The sequence below is a fragment of the Gopherus evgoodei genome, chromosome 12, assembly GCF_007399415.2.
Source record: "Gopherus evgoodei ecotype Sinaloan lineage chromosome 12, rGopEvg1_v1.p, whole genome shotgun sequence".
Lineage (NCBI taxonomy): Eukaryota > Metazoa > Chordata > Testudines > Testudinidae > Gopherus > Gopherus evgoodei.
In genome coordinates this window covers 10283227-10300054 of record NC_044333.1, presented here as the reverse complement: position 1 = coordinate 10300054, position 16828 = coordinate 10283227, and the positions used below count along the sequence as shown (strand labels likewise).

At 42.9% G+C, this 16828-nt stretch overlaps 1 protein-coding gene across 3 annotated transcripts; it reads left to right on the top strand.

Moving 5' to 3' along the window:
* The first annotated feature begins 604 nt into the window (after positions 1-604).
* OSGIN1 (oxidative stress induced growth inhibitor 1) lies at positions 605-15080 on the top strand. Of its 3 annotated transcripts, XM_030581598.1 has the most exons (7): positions 605-729; positions 4603-4801; positions 6747-6849; positions 10487-10623; positions 10948-11139; positions 11489-11580; positions 12367-15080. In XM_030581598.1, exons 3-7 carry the CDS (start codon positions 6783-6785, stop codon positions 13373-13375), a joined length of 1497 nt encoding a protein of 498 aa, XP_030437458.1. In that variant the 5' UTR covers positions 605-729; positions 4603-4801; positions 6747-6782; the 3' UTR covers positions 13376-15080. The 3 variants fall into 3 exon arrangements, with proteins under 3 accessions (XP_030437458.1, XP_030437457.1, XP_030437459.1); XM_030581597.1 differs by lacking the exon at positions 4603-4801 and having other exon boundaries at positions 606-729; XM_030581599.1 differs by lacking the exons at positions 605-729; positions 4603-4801 and adding an exon at positions 4856-5174.
* Positions 15081-16828: the final 1748 nt, after the last annotated feature.

Here is a 16828-nt window from a genome sequence, read left to right as displayed (position 1 = left end):
GGATGAAAAGCTGGACCCCTGGTTTGCCAGTATTTCACTAGGGGGCAGTGGTGTGTATGTAATATGCACTAACCAGCTTCTTACAATAAAATATGCTTGAAATTCAAAATATCAACCAGAATCAATTCCTGCTCTCCCCCATTTTTCTTGATCAGCTGTAATTACAATACTGCTGACTCTAGATAGTCCTAAAAGATCCTTTGGTTTTAATGAAAGCATGCTGTGCTATCCTGCCACCCTTATTAATTGCAATAATTATTGCTGTGTCAACCAGATGTTTTAAATAAGAATAAAACTCCAAACACCACAACAATAAAACTCAGATTAATTTACACAAGACTCTTAAGCTAAAGATAAAAAAGAAATCTATTCAGTGTTGGTTTCTTGTCATATGGGAGCAAGAGATGCATGGTTGCTTTAAGGCTGTCTTTCACCATATTTATTTCCTTCATGCAATCAACTTAACAACACTAAGTGACTCTGCATAGTTCATTCACAAACAGGGTAAGCTAGGTAGTGTTGCTGACTCATGCTTATGAGGGATTTTCTTAGTCCCTCCCTCCCAGGCTTCCACCCCACCCCCTTAAACTAGAACTGGTTGCCTACAATATTAACAGCTGTCTTGGAGCTGGGAGCAATATACGGTCAAGACGCATGGTGTGTTCTGCTTCTCTAGAAATACAGGCACTGACACAGCCTTTTTCCTTCTCATCAGCTTCATTTCCTGAGGTAAGAGGACTGTAGATGAATAAAAGAAGCTTTATTAGCCAGGCCTAAGTAGCACATTGCTTTCTAGAATGGCACAATGGAATGCTTTTAGAAAGAAGGTGTCAGCTTAATGAACCACATAACTGGATTATTCCTCATTTGTGGCTATGGAATGCTTTGTATTAGAATCCCAAGAATAAGACTGACAAGGAGGGTCAGGTAATATCTTTTGTTGGAACAACTTCTGTTGCTGAGAGACAAGCTTTTGAGCTTGCACAGAGAAGAAATGCAAGCAGAAGGATTCTATTAAAACTTTAGAAGGATGCAGTAAAGTTTAAACTGCACTCAACTGCTGGAAGTTTCAGTATTTTAAAAAAATGAATGAAATCAAATGACATTACAAAGAGCTGCCTGTGAAATTAACGGAGAGAAAAAGAAATCAACAACTGATGGAAACTGCTGTGTTGCTGACAAGCTTGTGCGGCTCCTGTTACACCTGAATCTCACAGAAACACCTGTAGGCTGCTCCATTATTTACAGCTGCACTGCACTTCTTAAAATCTCTCCATGTGTTGCACTGGCCAAATTTTATGGTCCTTACTTAAGTAAGACTCCCGCTGCTAACTCTGGGAGCTTTGCTTGCCTGGGCAGCAGAACTTGGCTCTCACTACTAAAGTTACTCCAGCTCCAGTGTATTGCTTAACAGATCACTGCTTTCTCTCTTTCCCTTCTTTGGATTTTTAATTAATTTCAGTTGTGCAGCCTGGAAACGCTAGGGTTCACATTGGCTTGCTTTATATGAGTGATGCCTTTTAAGTCCAATGGGAGTGCATGTGTAAGGAGAGCAGGATTTGGCCCTAGATGAATAAGTTACTGCTCCTAGCCAGAACAGTTATGTAACGTTACCTAAGCAGTGAGACACATTGGCAATGAGGAGATGGATTCTGGCGCACAGTAGTAATAGAACAGAAAGCACTTCCAGACAGGGGTGGGAGGTGGGTTGCAGGGAGAGGAACGTTTAGGTGGAATCCTAAATTAGAAGCCAATACTATGAAGGGAATCATTGCGCTGGCTGAGTTTGAATACTGGGTGTTCTGTTTTACATAAAGGAAAACAATCTAGTTTCTTTTATTTGATCAGCTTCTTCCCCCATTGCACTTGCACAGCAAGTTCAGTATAAACCCTGGGAAAACTCTCACACACCTTATGCACTTGTACAATGCATATAGTGAAGGTGAGTAGGATTTGACCTGCTATCTGGATTTCAATGGAGGGAATGAGAGCGATCCAAAAATTTTTGTCTTTGGCTCTAATGGCATGAGAGAGTTTTTCCTCCTTGTGTCTTCAGCAGTTTCTATTCTATATTTAATATATTGAGCTATATCCTGCTTTCCATTTATGCAAATAAATGTAACACATTTGCAAAGGTGTAAACTGGTGCAGAACTTGGCCCGTTGGTATTAGCTTTCTTCTTATAAAACAGATAATTACTATAAACCATACAGGTGACAGATCTAAAGCAAGGAGGGAATATTTTTTATTCAGTAGAGCTGTGCTAGGATAACTATTAACAACCACAACAGAAAATAAGTTTGCATATTACTCTATGCAATAAGGAAATGGTATCCAGAAGTATCAGTCATCAACTTTAGCTAGATGCACAGCAATGAAATTGGCATAAGGAGGTAAACTTGGTTTTTATTTGATCTGTTTTAGTGCTAGTTTTGTCTAATCTGGGGCTGGATCTAAGACCTCCCCACAGTGCAGCCAGTAACTCTTGCCAATAACTCTGGGTATAATTCCCACAAATGTATCCTTTCTCTTATATATCAAAAGCCATGGAAGGGGGAATTGACTTATCACAGGTAAGTCCACAGCTCCTGGGCTTCTGCTGTTACTGTAGAGGTGGATGTAGCAGAGCAGAACAGCTAGAGCCCAAGGCAACCTGCTACTGAGGGAGGCAAAACTACACAGCTGGTTCTGGCTCATCCTGCCCCACCTTTGTCCCCTAAAAGAAGCACTTTAGCAGCAGTCTTGGCAGCAGCATGATATTATCTTATGCTGTGCAGCCAGTGGCTGGTTCACGGTCCATTGTCCATCTGCAGAGAGCGTGCAGCCATTTTACCAGCAGTGTTTCTGCAGACTGTTGGAGAAATACACACTTCTGTCTTTTAGGGACTTTGTATTCCTCCTCTTCCCCTGCTTAATCTAAACAAAAGTCATTGTAGTCTGAAGGTGCATGGTTTGCTCTGCTGGGAAACATAACACGGACCTTCAGGCAAGCACTAAGCATGTAAGCTGCATTATAACTTTTGCTGCCTGAGAGAATATCCTGCTGTGTAGAAGGGCAGTCCCAGCTCCCTGGTCTCACACAGCCACCCCACCTGCTTAGAGCTGAACTCCTGCAGTTGCATCTGAGGAGGCAGGAGAGAGGTGGCTGCATAGTAGGGAGTTAGCCATGTGTCTGTTTCTGATTAGTTCTGGCACGTGGTTGGAATGCCTTATTCTTCAGCAGCAGGTAACAGTCATTATGAGTAGGAGGGTAACGTCTGCCTATAGTGCAGTGCTTTTTGTCAAGGCTACAACATGAGACACAGCCTAAAAGTTGCATGGACAGACGTGAAAAGAGAGGACTAAGGTGAGCTATCAAGAGAGAAGTGATTTAGAGGCAGAGTGGGAGGGAAGATGTGTTCAATTAGACAGAAAGTCTCTGTAGTTAGATTCCAAGGAAAGTTTTATTGTTAATTTAGCTTAGAAATTCACCATGCCACAGTCTGTGTTGGTGCTGCTTCTGGGCATACTAGGATCTGAGCAACACCAGTTGTCCAGCAATAGTTAAAGTTATGACAGTGTTTTTGTGTGACCGTGCCCTATTTATAGAGGACTTATTAAAAACAGGCCCTGGGCTGATGAAAGTCTGAGGACTTTACACCTGTTATGTTCCATGGTTTCTATTGTTAGAGCCTCTTGTTTTTTGCAAATGTAAAAATAACACAAAATTAAATTGAAAACCTAAGTATGAAAGGAAAAACTGCTACTGTGGTTCCTGTCCTGCAGGGGTGGGTCTGGTTTCCCACTCTGGGCATTGCAACCTGGTGGCATGTTGCACAGCAAGCTGTCCCACCCATAATTGCTGGAACTGGTGGGGTTAGGGATGCTGCTGCACCCCCTGATTTGAACTAGTAATAGCAACTCTCATACATGGTTTCTGCCTTCTGACCCCCTCCCCTCCCCAAATTGTTCCAGCACCACCTGTCCTGTGGGGCTGGGCTCAGCGCCCTGCTTTGGGCATTGTGAGTGGGCACATGAGATCAAACCATTGCTCAGGTTTGGCCTGGCTGCCCCTCCATCATGACAAGGGCTGGCTGGGTCAAACCTAAACAACACTGGGACCCCGTATGGCAGGTTGCAATGCCCAAAGCAGGAAGCTGGGCCCAGCCATGTGGGATGGGAGCAGCAGGAGCCACCACTGTGGGGTGAATGTGTGGCAGGCTCACTCTGCAATCTCCTCCCCCGTGAGGGGCTCCCACCTCTCCAGGGGAGGACTCAACACTCCCTCTACCCCAAGCAAATACAAAATAAAAAGAACCCCCTCGCCCCCCAAAAAGTATAAAAAATACAGAAGAATTTCACAGGCTCAAACTGCGCCTTTTCACAAGATCATCTGGTTCAACATTAGATGCTTCATGCTTAACGCTTACACACATTTAGTAGGCAGTGATCAAATGTTACTTAATGTCACAATAAATCATCTAGTTTCTTTCACTCGTAGATTAATAACAGTTAAAGGCCAATAGATATCACTAGAGTTTTGATGCAGAAATATAGATACCTATGTGTGCTAATTCCTAATGACCAAGTAAGCATGGACTCTTTGGTATCATTCATTTCCAGGTGATGGAATGCTGTCAAAAGAAACGGTACAAAGCAAAGGGTAGCCAGGACTTGGTTCCTTCTAGAAGATCCATGATGCTTTTGTTTGCTCAAATGGGAGATGTTACTGGCTAAAACTGCATGTTTGCCTATTTTTCCCTTGCATGAAAACATTTGCTATCTTGTGAGCACCACCCACCAGTGTTACCTTCTTCAAAAAGTTAGTGAAATGCCTACTTTTTGCCTTTACCAGTGCCAAAGCTGTCTTGCTTCTTGCCATTGGTCTATCTACCTATTGCATTTAAAAACTGGTTTTTGACACCCAGAAGTAAGATACTAACTTCCCTTCATCTTTCATGCAACGTGGCTGAAATTCACTTCATGGTGAACATCTGCACAAGAGACTATGCACAACTTAAATGGTACATAGGCCTTGCACTTCCTGTCTGCTGAGGGGTGAATATTACCCTTTTGGAATAGTTAGCATCTTCTGTCCCAGAGCTGGCTACATTTCCAAGGCAAATTATTCCAATACACAGTATATGTGAGAATTAGCAACATGAATCGGGATCCTGCCAGAGGAAAGGCAGTAGGTAAAAGACTAATATTACAATTCATTTATGGCAAAGGGATATATTGTATAGTACAGGAATATCAGCTTCTCTAAGTCTAAGACTAAATTCAAAAAACTTGATTACTGTACTAGACTTTTTTTTAACTTCAAGGTAAAATTTGTGTGGCTTCTCAATCAATGTACTGGGAACTTAGTAGATTCTTGCATTAAGTAGTGAAGCAGACTTCAGCTTAAATGAACTGTTGCATAAGTTGGATGACATTTGTGGTGAGAGGATTATGTCAAACATTATGACATGCCAAGCTGGTACGGGGAATGTACAGCACACTTACCAAAGATCTTTTTACACTCAGTGAAGAGATGAGAATTCCCCACTGAGCCAGATCATTCCATTCAATGGATTCTGATAGGTTTTCATAATTTATAAAGGTGTTAGTTTAATATTTTCATTGTCTAGAGGCTAGCTAGATTTCTATGGAGAACACTTTTCTAGTCCTAGTAACTACAGTGAATTTGTAATCCTTTCTGGTCTCAGTGGATTAGCAGCACTGAAAGTACAGATGACATACAAATTCATTCAAACAACTTTGCAATTATTTATTTACAGTGGGAAAGTCACTGCAGCCTCAAGATAGCAGTGAGTTAGGTGTGGCTAGCTTGCACTTAGTGTACATGCCTAGTCACTGTGCTGCTCAATTAAAATTGACAAGAGTGACAGGACAGGTAAGGGTTTACCAACCAGCCTCACTTCTAGTCTCCTACTCAGTCACTAGGAGATTGGATGATAGGTTTGTTATCCATCACTGGATGGCTTAACAAGCTCTGATTCAGAACTCTGTATGTACATGGGATCTCAGTCTGTTAAGGACCTATGTCAGAGTAACAGATGGACATACATAGTTTCCACTCCATGAATGTGACAGTAACACCTGTCATTGGAAGAGAACAAGGATATTGCTTTTAAAAGAGCTTGTTAATGACGGCACCCAGTGGTTTAGTGCTTTAGCCGTTCAAATTACTCAGAAACCTTTAGCAATGTGATGGGGCATTTTTGAAAATGCCCCAACAGCTTTTAAAGTCTTCAAGCAGAAGTTATGACTCAGTGCTGCACGAATGTGCAAATTTCTCTAAAAATGTCACAAGAACCTCATTGAAGAAATATTTTGTGTTAGCACAGCAGCTTGGAAAATTACCAAATGGCCCTTGAAGTCACTTTAACAGGAATTTAGCCCATGATGTATAGTGCTGATAGGAGAAGGGAAGGTTTTGCTATGACTCACCTGCAACATTCCCTGTTATTTGGGTCCTTGGCCTGTCTTGAGTAGAGGCTGGCACTTGTGTCATGTGGACTAAAAATGTCCATGAAGGACTAAGACAAGGACATCTTTTGTTTGATGGCATGATTAGGATTTGACCTTACATTTCCAATAAAAAATGTACACCTATACTTATGGGAGCTGAAATTTAACTCCATTTATGTAAAATGAGGGTAATATTTTAGATCAGCTGATACAGAGGGCTATGAAGAGGAGAGAGTATTTGTTGTTAAAGATAGTTAATGATTGCTCCTTTTTTGTTGTTGTCATTACAGGTAGATGTCTGGTCCTGAATCCTTTCAGATGTGAAGATGTATCCAGTGTTGAACAAACTCCCGAACAAAAGTGATTCCAAACCACTTCCCATTGTTGTTATAGGTAAATAATATTTTGGCAATGTAATCAGTGTTCTCCAGTGCTGTAGTCTTCCTAAAACAGACTATATTTGACATCCTCATGCATTGTTCCAAAGGTTCTAATTAAATCTAGAAACGTTCTGGGAATTATCTCCCCATAGCTTCCGCTACAGTCATGAAAGGATAGTTTTACTTACGAAAATAAGAATCCTAGAAAGTTTTATAATTCTGTTTTAAAATAACCATAAATTATCTGTAAAAGCAGCAAAGAATCCTGTGGCACCTTGTAGACTAACAGACGTTTTGGAGCATGAGCTTTCGTGGGTGAATACCCACTTCCTCACATGCATCTGAGGAAGTGGGTATTCACCCACGAAAGCTCATGCTCCAAAACGTCTGTTAGTCTACAAGGTGCCACAGGATTCTTTGCTGCTTTTACAGATCCAGACTAACACGGCTACCCTCTGATACATAAATTATCTGACCTTTAGGACATTCAGTTGAACCAGTTTTGTCTCATGGGTGTTTCAGGGAAGTTTGAAATTATTGTATTGTGCATTTTACCTGGCAAGGAGTCAACTAGCTTTTAATTTTGTGAAGTTAGTGTTTTTGAGTGTATGTGTTTAAGGCCTGTTCCAAAGCTACTGAAGTCTCTGAGACTCTTTCCCATGGAGTTAGATGGGCTTTGGTTCAGGTTTACACAGTGGAAAAATGTGAAGTAGTTTAATTTTTAAAATGGCAGTTTGTAGGAATGCAAAAGTTATGCTTCTCTTTACAGTTTTAGAAAGCCAGTTATTTGATGTTTGGTGAGTGAATCAGAAACAGGAGCTTCTTGTTTTCAAATGCCCTCTTGAGGTTAGACACGTTCACTCTTCATATCAGTTGTGTCGGTGATGTTATCAGCTATGACAGATCAGAGGCTTCTCTGGCATAAAGGAATCATTCCCTTTTCACTCAAGCTTGTGCTTAGATGCCTTGCTAAATTAAAATATGAGCCCCATTGACTCCCAGGAAAGTCAATGTGCTTAAATGCTTTGCTAGTGCTGGGCTTCTTCCGTGCCCACCATCTAAACCCCAGTGAAATTCACCCCAGTGGAGTGAGCCCATACAAGGTTTATGCACCACAGAAGTGTCACTTAATCCTTTTTATGGTAGTTTTGTGAGGTGGACACTTGTCCTTGAGGGCTGAATCCTGAGAGACATTTTTAGACAGACCATTGAGAAGTTTGTTTTTCTTGGGATGGGATTGGTAAATTCTAAAGGGTCCAATTCCAAAACAAGTTTAACTTAAAGACCACTCTGAGTGTTGCCAGTGCAGAAATTTCCCCGCCTCCCTCCCACACAGGAAAAAGGAGGCTCTGGTTTTCTGAACAGCTCCCCAGGAACATTGCCAGCCGGAAATTGCTGGAGAGTACTCCAGGGGTTGGCTATACTGGTTCTGTGACAGCTGAGAGCTCCCTCATGCCAGGGCAATCAGCTGATCAGATCCAGCACAAAGGCAAGAGTGTATCTGGCCTACTTTATGGGACTTAAAGATTCATATTTTTAATCACAGCTTTATCCATAACTCCGCCTCATGTAGCCAGATGTTTAAATGCTGCTCAGGAACTCTGACATAACTTGCTCTTCTGCTGTTGGGGTTAAGGATGACTTGTGTCCTGGTTCTGTTTCAAGTTAATTATTGGGTTTTTATTTCCATCAGTTTTGCACTTGGCTTTTTCTCTAATCTAAGTGAGAACAGTGTTAGGAATAGAATTGAGAAGTGGCCTTTGCTCCCAGCAGTTCATTGCTCCCAGAGCAGGGATTATGTCAACAGTCTATGAAAGTGTACACAGAACGTTACAAGCTGCTGTGTCACCCTGACTGTTTTTAATAACACTGCATTATGTAATGGTGGTTACTAAAGAGCAACAAAGCTTTAAGCTGTAGAGGCTGATAGCTAGTTCTTTAGACACTGTAAAATATTAAACCTATTGGAGAACAGCCATGTGAAAACTTTCCACACACTACTCCATCGTACACTGACGTAGAATGTGTATATTAGCTTCTGAAGCCAGTTGTTAAGTGGTCGGTGGGAAAGTTTTAGCCATCCGGCTATTTGTTCAAAGTGTCATATTTTGAGGGATGGTGGGGGTGGGAGGGCTCTTTGCCCCGGCTCCAGCTCACTGCTTGTTTCCAGTGACTAGAAGGAGAGAAAACAAAGGTGGGAGAGAACTAAACCCGTAGGGCTGATTGGAGACCTAGTGTAATCAATAGAGCTTCATTTAAATCAATCAGTCAACAGGTTAGAGAGCATCCAAATTTAAGGTGGGAAATTTGGCCAGTTTCTTTGACTTATTCAGAACAGGGTCTTCTGCCAAATCTGTCACCAGTATCCAAGTGATTAGAGAATTGGCCTATAAGGCATTGTGTGCCTACCCCCCTGCTCTGCATATCTTCCGTGTCACATAGTGGTAACTGGGATGAGTCTAGGTCTAAATTCCTTGGCCCTACCAGTTAATCTCCAGCAAATACCCTGAAGTGTGCAGTAAAGATCCTGCAACTCTTTCCAGTAACCTACTTGCTTCAGAATGACTATAGACAGTGGCATTGAGCAGTAGACCCCAAGGACTTGAACCTGATGTATGGCAGCACCACTTCAGCTCTCGGAAATTAGCTGTGCCATGTGAATGCACATCATAGCAGTGTCTGATTTTCCTTCAAGATTATGAAGTGATGCAAGTTGCATTTAGGCAGGAAAGAATGAAGCCTTAACTCTTCTGGGGTTTGAGTCCAAACCCCCCTTCCTTCCATACACAAATCACTCTGACGCAGGTCAGCAAGAATTTAGGATGCAGGTATTAGGACCTGCTAGGGGGTGGGTCAGAGCCTGAGTCCTGCCGTGGCTTGAGTCCTGTCACTTTGCAGTGTGGACTCAGGTCAAGCTGTAGACCTGAGTCAGAAGGTTTGTGTAGTGCAGTATGGACACCTTAGCACAGCTGTGAGATCTGAGTCCAACAATTGTAAACCCACGTTTACAATTCAGTGTGGGTGCTCAAACACAGGCTTGGGAACACCGAGGCCACAAGTATGGGTCCCACAGCTTTGGGTGTAGTGTGTAGATGTACCCTCAAAGTCTAAGAGCAGGTTTAATTTCTAAACAGGAGCATCATCCTTTGAAAAATGCAGCTCTCTTCCAAGCCTGCTATTGTGCCCGTGTTTGACAAAGCACTAGCTTATTAGATATCAGAGGGGTAGCTGTGTTAGTCTGGATCTGTAAAAAGCAACAAAGAGTCCTGTGGCACCTTATAGACTAACAGATGTATTAGAGCACAAGCTTTCGTGGTGAATACCCACTTCGTCAGATGCTTATTAGAGTCAGTAGCACGAAGAGGTCCCAACTGGGATCAGGGCTCCAGGGTGCTAGGCTGTATAAGAAAGAGCCCCTGCCCTGAACAGTTTACAATACACCTAGATATGACAGACAAAAAGGGAAAGAGAGAAGTGAAGTGATTTGCCCAAGGCCATGTAGCAGGACCATGGTTGACTTGAGACTAGAACCCAGTTCTCCCTGAGTCGAAGTCTATCCACTGGACTGTACAGCATATCTGATGAGATGCTTTACAAACGACTAGTGTTCCAACAGTGATGCAATATTATTTTAATTGTCTTTTGTTCAGGGAATGGTCCTTCAGGAATTTGCCTTTCCTACCTGCTGTCTGGTTATGTCCCTTACATCAAAAGAGGCTCTGCTCATCCTCATCCTATTCTACAGAAGAAACTAGAGGAAACACCAGAAGTCCCCATTATAGACCAGGTTTGTATCAATGAATTTGCCTTTTAACAGGAAGAAGTAGATGGAACGCATCACCACCATCATATGCCCAGAGCATGCTGGCAACAGAAGCCTTGCACATGGTTGACTTGTTTCCCAAATCATCACAGTAGATAGGACCAGCACAAGGGCTATGCACTGCTCAAATCCTCCAGACAGGGCTTATGTGACACGTAGGCCTTGTTCTTACTAAGTGAAGTTCAGATCTTCTGAGCACCTAGTGATATTACATTACTGTTGCATTTTGAAGTGATCTCATGTGCTATGTATATGATGCAGGCTCTAAGTATCTGCCCTGTCTTTTAGGATCTGGAGTACCTGTCTGAAGGTTTGGAGGGACGATCCCAGAGCCCCGTGGCTCTTCTTTTTGATACTCTGCTGCGTCCAGATACAGACTTCGGTGGAACTGCAGAATCTGTCCTCACTTGGTGGCACGAAACCAATAGAGCCATTCCCCATCTGATCCTTGGCAGAAACCCTCCTGGGGGTGCCTGGCATGTATGTAGACATGAATGCTTAGGCTTATGAAATGTGTATTACAGAATAGTCAGTATCATGATTAAAGATGTAAAGGGCTGAACAAGCTAATCAGCCAGACAAGCAGGATCCAGCAGAGTTCTGCTTTTACACCCACCAAAAAGTGAGCTAGTTTGCATGTGCAGGAGAGATTTGCCCTCCCAGCCCACTACTGCCGTTTGTTCCATACAAACATCTGGATTCACTGAGGTCCCTTGGCTACACTAAAGTGTGATTTACTGGAACTTAACAGAACAGTGTTCCTGTTCCATTAGTGCTTAATTCCTTTCATTTTTCAGTTGCTTAACTCCTTCGCTGTTTGTTCTTTCAGTTAATTGAGGGATCTATGATCACTCTGAGCCAAGGAGAATGGATGGGGCTTCCAGACCTTCAGTTCAAAGACTGGATGAGGAAAAAAAGAAGGTGAGGAGACTGAGGTGACATTACTTTTCCCAAAAATCCTTTGGCTATTTGGAAATACCCGGCATGAAGTCCAGCTGGCTACCTATTATGGTCAGTTTCAGTGAATGGAAGAAATCTCCCCCCCGCCCCCAAACATCTATTTGGTACTCACTCTGAATTTACAGCACCAGCACTAATTGCATGGGCCACAGAGAAGTTAGTTCTGAATGTGCACTGAGGTAACAGAATGTGGCCAGCAGTTACATTTAAAAAATTGAATTAATATGTGTGGAAACCATAATGTTTGGCTGGTGTAGCCCATTTATATATTTGTATTGTTCCATATTTACAAGTATTCTAGTCAGAGATACAGTGGGGACAGAATATACAGTGTAATCATTCAGATGGTAGATTGCAAATACTTAGGCTACTTTTGCTTTTGTTAGGTCTATAGCATTTATGTTCTAAGTCTAGAAAAGCCCACCAGAAAAAAATAAAATGGAAGTGATAGGGAGGGTAGTAAAGGATAAATATGTTGCTAAAGTTTTTGTAGGGTTTTCATACCAGACAATATTGCCTCTTCCATTTTTTCCTGATAGTCAGTGAGCCTGACTGTTCAGACTTGTGTATTAGGAGTGATTCCACTGAAATCAGTTGAATTACTCTGTTGTAAAACTAGGGAGAAGAGAATGCAGGTGCAGTTTCTCCATTAGTGCCAGGGTAGATAGCCCTTCAATACATGCAGCAAAGGAGGGAGAAGCCTCTGAATTTCACTGTTCAACCATCATTTATAATATCCTGTTACAGGGGCCTCAGGAATAACAGAGCCACAGCAGAAGACATAGCTCAATATTACCAACATTATGTGGCAAAGAAAGGGCTGCAGCAGAATTTTATCTGTGGGACTGTTGTGACATCTGTGAGGAAAGTGAGCCCAGATGTAAACTTCAGCTATGCACAGCAGGATCCTGAGAGGAACAGTCACTCCTTCTGGGATTTCCCTGAGAAAGATGACCAGATTGCTAGTGGGAATCTCTTCCAGGTGGATGGATTCATAAAAAACACTAATGGTTGTCAGCAGCCCTTCTCCATCTATGCAGAGAATGTGGTTTTAGCCACAGGAACATATGACAGTCCATCCAAGCTTGGAGTTAATGGAGAGGATCTTCCTTTTGTCCATCACAAACTTTCTGCCCTTGAAGAAGCAGTGAAGAACAAGAGGGTTGGCATGACATCAGATCCAGTCTTGATTGTAGGTGCCGGGCTGACAGCTGCTGATGCAATTCTCTTTGCTCACCATTGCAACATCCCAGTGATCCATGCCTTTCGCAGAAGGGTCAACGATCCAGGCCTCATCTTCAATCAGCTCCCCAAAATGATGTATCCGGAGTACCACAAAGTCCACCAGATGATGAAAGAACAGTCAGTTGCATGTCCTGGGCCATATGAATGTTACGTCAGCCTTCCTGAACATCATGTCCTGTCCTTTACAGAGGACAAGAAGTGTATCTTCCAGGATAAGAGTGGTCACCAGAAAGTCTTTAACATTTCTATGGCTTTTGTTCTCATTGGCTCAAACCCCAACCTCTCCTTCCTACCAAATAATGGCATTGACTTGGCAATTGACAATGAGCAGCCAGTCAACTCCAAGAGGAACCCCATCAACGTTGACCCATTTACCTACGAATGTGTTCAGGAGAAAGGGCTTTATGCTGTGGGACCATTAGCTGGGGACAACTTTGTGCGTTTTGTGCAGGGAGGGGCTCTGGCTGTTGCCAGCTCTTTGTTAAAGAAGGCAAACAAAAATCCTCCTTAACAAACAAAAACTGCTCTAAGCCAAAAGAGTTCAAACAGGTGATTCCTATTTTCCTTGAGAAATAAAGCATTTAACATGTACACTTTCCTCTACGGTGCTCTCCAGGACAGTGCCGGGTCACTAAACTCTCAGTGGGTTCATTTGGGAAAGATAAGTCAACAAGTACATGGTTTGGGATTTAGATCTCCGTGATGCCAACATTTCTACTTTGTTAAAAGGTTGAATTTAAGTGCAACCAAGGGAAGCAGCCCCATCCTGGTGGAGCTTTGCACTAAGGGAATGGGGAACTTGCACCCTAGTTTGGAATGGTTGGGGGCAAAGCAGCAATCGCTTCACTATATAAATGCCTTGCAGCTGGTTGAAAAGAGTTTTCATCCTTTAACTGTTTTGGTGGCCATATTGGCAAACCGTGTGTTTAGGTAGTCTTTTTTTGAATGTTACTCGACAAATACTGGTAACACTACACAACACAAAGTTGTTGCTGTTTCATGTGCTTATGTGGCACAGCTCTGTGGTGTTCTTGCTATGCGAAAGTCCATTGAAAGCTGTGCTGCAAGTGTTCTGTGGACCTAAACCAAAGTTCTGCAATTAGAAATTGTCCTAAAAGCATTGCCTAGAGGGCCGCTGTAACAGTTATCTCCTCCTGCAAGGAGCACCACCACTATGTTCTGTATGTCATATCCTTGGATGCAGCACACTTGTGTATCTGTCTTAGGAAGACTCCTTTCAAATAATGGTACAAACTTACTCATGTTGAGTGCATAATCTTTAAAGAGCTAGAAGGCAGAAGGATAAAGACTGTAACCATGTTGCATTCTTAGAGACCTCTTTATACGTTAGTTTTGGCATCCCTAAAGAGGCATTATCCTTGGTTTGTGAGAACTGATTAATACTTTGCCCATGTATGATCCTGTGAATTCATCCTGCTCAATGGAATTGCCTGTTTTACCATGAAGCTTTACATTACATATTGTAGTACGAATTCCCAGTAGAGGATGATATTTCAGAAAACTTGTTCTGTAAATCAGAACTGGCATTCCACAAATTGTTCTTGAAAGAGAAGAATTGCACAATTGCTTTTAATTATTAAATTGCTTTATTTGATTTAGTTTTTTAATTTGAATTTTTCATAATGTAGAAGAGAGCCTAGATTAATACAGGAAGAACATGTTCACTCTAGATTTCTGGATAACTGTGTAACAAGATCTACCTGCATTTGAACAATGGCCCTGATCATGCAAGGCCCCTATATATGGATTTCAATGGGAGTTCCACATGCAGAGAGATTATAGGGTCAGGGCCAATTGTGTTCTCCATGTAAGGCCTGACTCGGCTCTTCTTAGTGGGGCAAAACTTCCGGTGACACAGCAAGATGTGCAGAATGAGTCCCAAAGAGGCCACTTTACTGTATATGAAAGTTGATGTGCGTAATCCTTTCACATAGCTGCTTACCTGGAATAGTCTGCTGCTTCACTAAGTGCACACAATGCCAGCACATCTCTCAGAAAAGTTACGCACACAGAGAAAGTGTTTGTTTGTAACTGCCTGGTCCCAGAAGTTTTTAAGCAAGGCCAGTTTAGGGAGAACACACATTGCTGCTATCTCTTAGCAGTGTTGTACAGCCCTCTGGAAACCATTTTTTTTTCTAAGTTAGCTGTGTTAATTCTGTAGTGTAACATGTTTAAATAAAATAATTTCAAACTTACTCAAGTGAGCTCACTTATTTGAGCTGTAGCTGAATCACTGACCTAGCGGGCATGACACATACGTCAGGAGTTACGCAAACCATTCATCACAAGGATTACTGTTAGGGTCCAGGAACTTACTAAAGAAGATTTACAAACTACAAATTATCAAAAGGGAAGCACTGCTCTTGGTGGTTTGACTTCGAGTCTCCCTTAGTCAAATAAGATGAAAAGCAACAAACGGACAAGGTATTGATAATTTTCATGAAGTTATAAAGCACCCTGAAAAGAAAGCAAGCCCAATCTTGCCCCTGTCTTTCCCCCGCCCCTGCATAGATCCTGTGCTCAGCTCAGTAAGTCAGCTGTGTACAAAGGAGTTTTGCAGGAGTCTAGCAGACAAGGAATCCCTCAACAGTTTGAAGAGCTGCTCAGTGACCACTACTCGTCCTATCTTGGCTTTGTCAGGGCATGTATTGATTCACTGGTCTTGTCTCACTCTACCCAGTTTGCCCTACAGCAGACCTCTGTGGCTGGGGTGAAGGGAGTCCCCATGGAGCACAGCATGTGGGCTTCACACACCTTGCTCCCAACTACACACAGATGACCTGCACTTTCGCTGCTACTTTCAGGGCCTTCTACAAATCAATTTCCTCAAATGGATGGTGGGTGGTGGTGGTGGTGGGGTGTGTGTGTGTGTGCGCGCGTCTGTCTCATTCTCCACTTCACTGAAGTCTATGGAAATGGACAGGGGTGCTGGAACAGTTTGTGTAGTAGGGGTGCCGAGAGAACATAAGCATGGTTATACGGGGTCAGACCAAAGGTCCATCCAGCCCAGTATCCTGTCTGCCAACAGTGGCCAATGCCAGGTGCCCCAGAGGGAGTGAACCTAACAGGTAATGATCAAATGATCTCTCTCCTGCCATCCATCTCCAACCTCTGACAAACAGAGGCTAGGAACACCATTCCTTACCCATTCTGGCTAATAGCTATTAACTGATTTAACCTCCAGGAATGTATCTAGTTCTCTTTTAAACCCTGTTATAATCCTAGCCTTCACAACCTCCTCAGGCAAGGAGTTCCACAGGTTGACTGTGCCATTTGAACCAAACTGTAAACCCTGTATAGGATGAAAACCACTTCAAGCCAGGAGGTGCAACAGCACCCCTAGATCTAGCACCTATGGAAATAGGATGCACAGAAACTCAGACGATCAGGGGTTAACAGCATACACCTACCTTCCGCAAAGCTATAGTATGAGTAAACAACACTATATCCCAATTAATATGTATAGGGCAGAAGGCTCAGGGGTTCTGATGCATCACAGGGCCCAATCCCGACTGGTCCCCAGGGATCTGTGGCGGGCCAAGGCCATCTGTATATGGCCCCCTGGAGACCCTGAGAGCATAGCTCTGATGAGATTAGTTGCACAGCATATTCCCTACCCCCTACTATGGTTTCTTCTGGGATCCTCCTTAAAAGCTATTCTTACCATGCATGGTACTCTGAGGGGTAGTAATACAGCCCTAGTCTATGCTTCCTTTTCTGGGCAGTTTCTGTGGGTCTTCGCCAAGGAAGTGATCTGTATCTCTTCTGCCCAGCCACTGCTCCCCCATCCCTTGCTCATCACCCTGCACAGATCAGTAGAGAGGCCTCTGCAGTGTCTAGACAACAGAGACCAGAGCCACAGAGCACCGCTGTGCTGTGGGGAAGGTCTGTGCACACTCCCATGCTGGCTTCTGGAGCCTTTGGATAATTTGATTGTCCTGTT

Excerpts from the sequence above, each read along its gene's own strand:
- OSGIN1 (XM_030581598.1), top strand. The coding sequence starts at position 6,783 with ATGTATCCAGTGTTGAACAAACTCCCGAACAAAAGTGATTCCAAACCA. Across the intron at positions 10,624-10,947 it reads AAGTCCCCATTATAGACCAG|GATCTGGAGTACCTGTCTGA; the intron begins GTTTGTATCAAT and ends CCTGTCTTTTAG. Across the intron at positions 11,140-11,488 it reads CTCCTGGGGGTGCCTGGCAT|TTAATTGAGGGATCTATGAT; the intron begins GTATGTAGACAT and ends TTGTTCTTTCAG.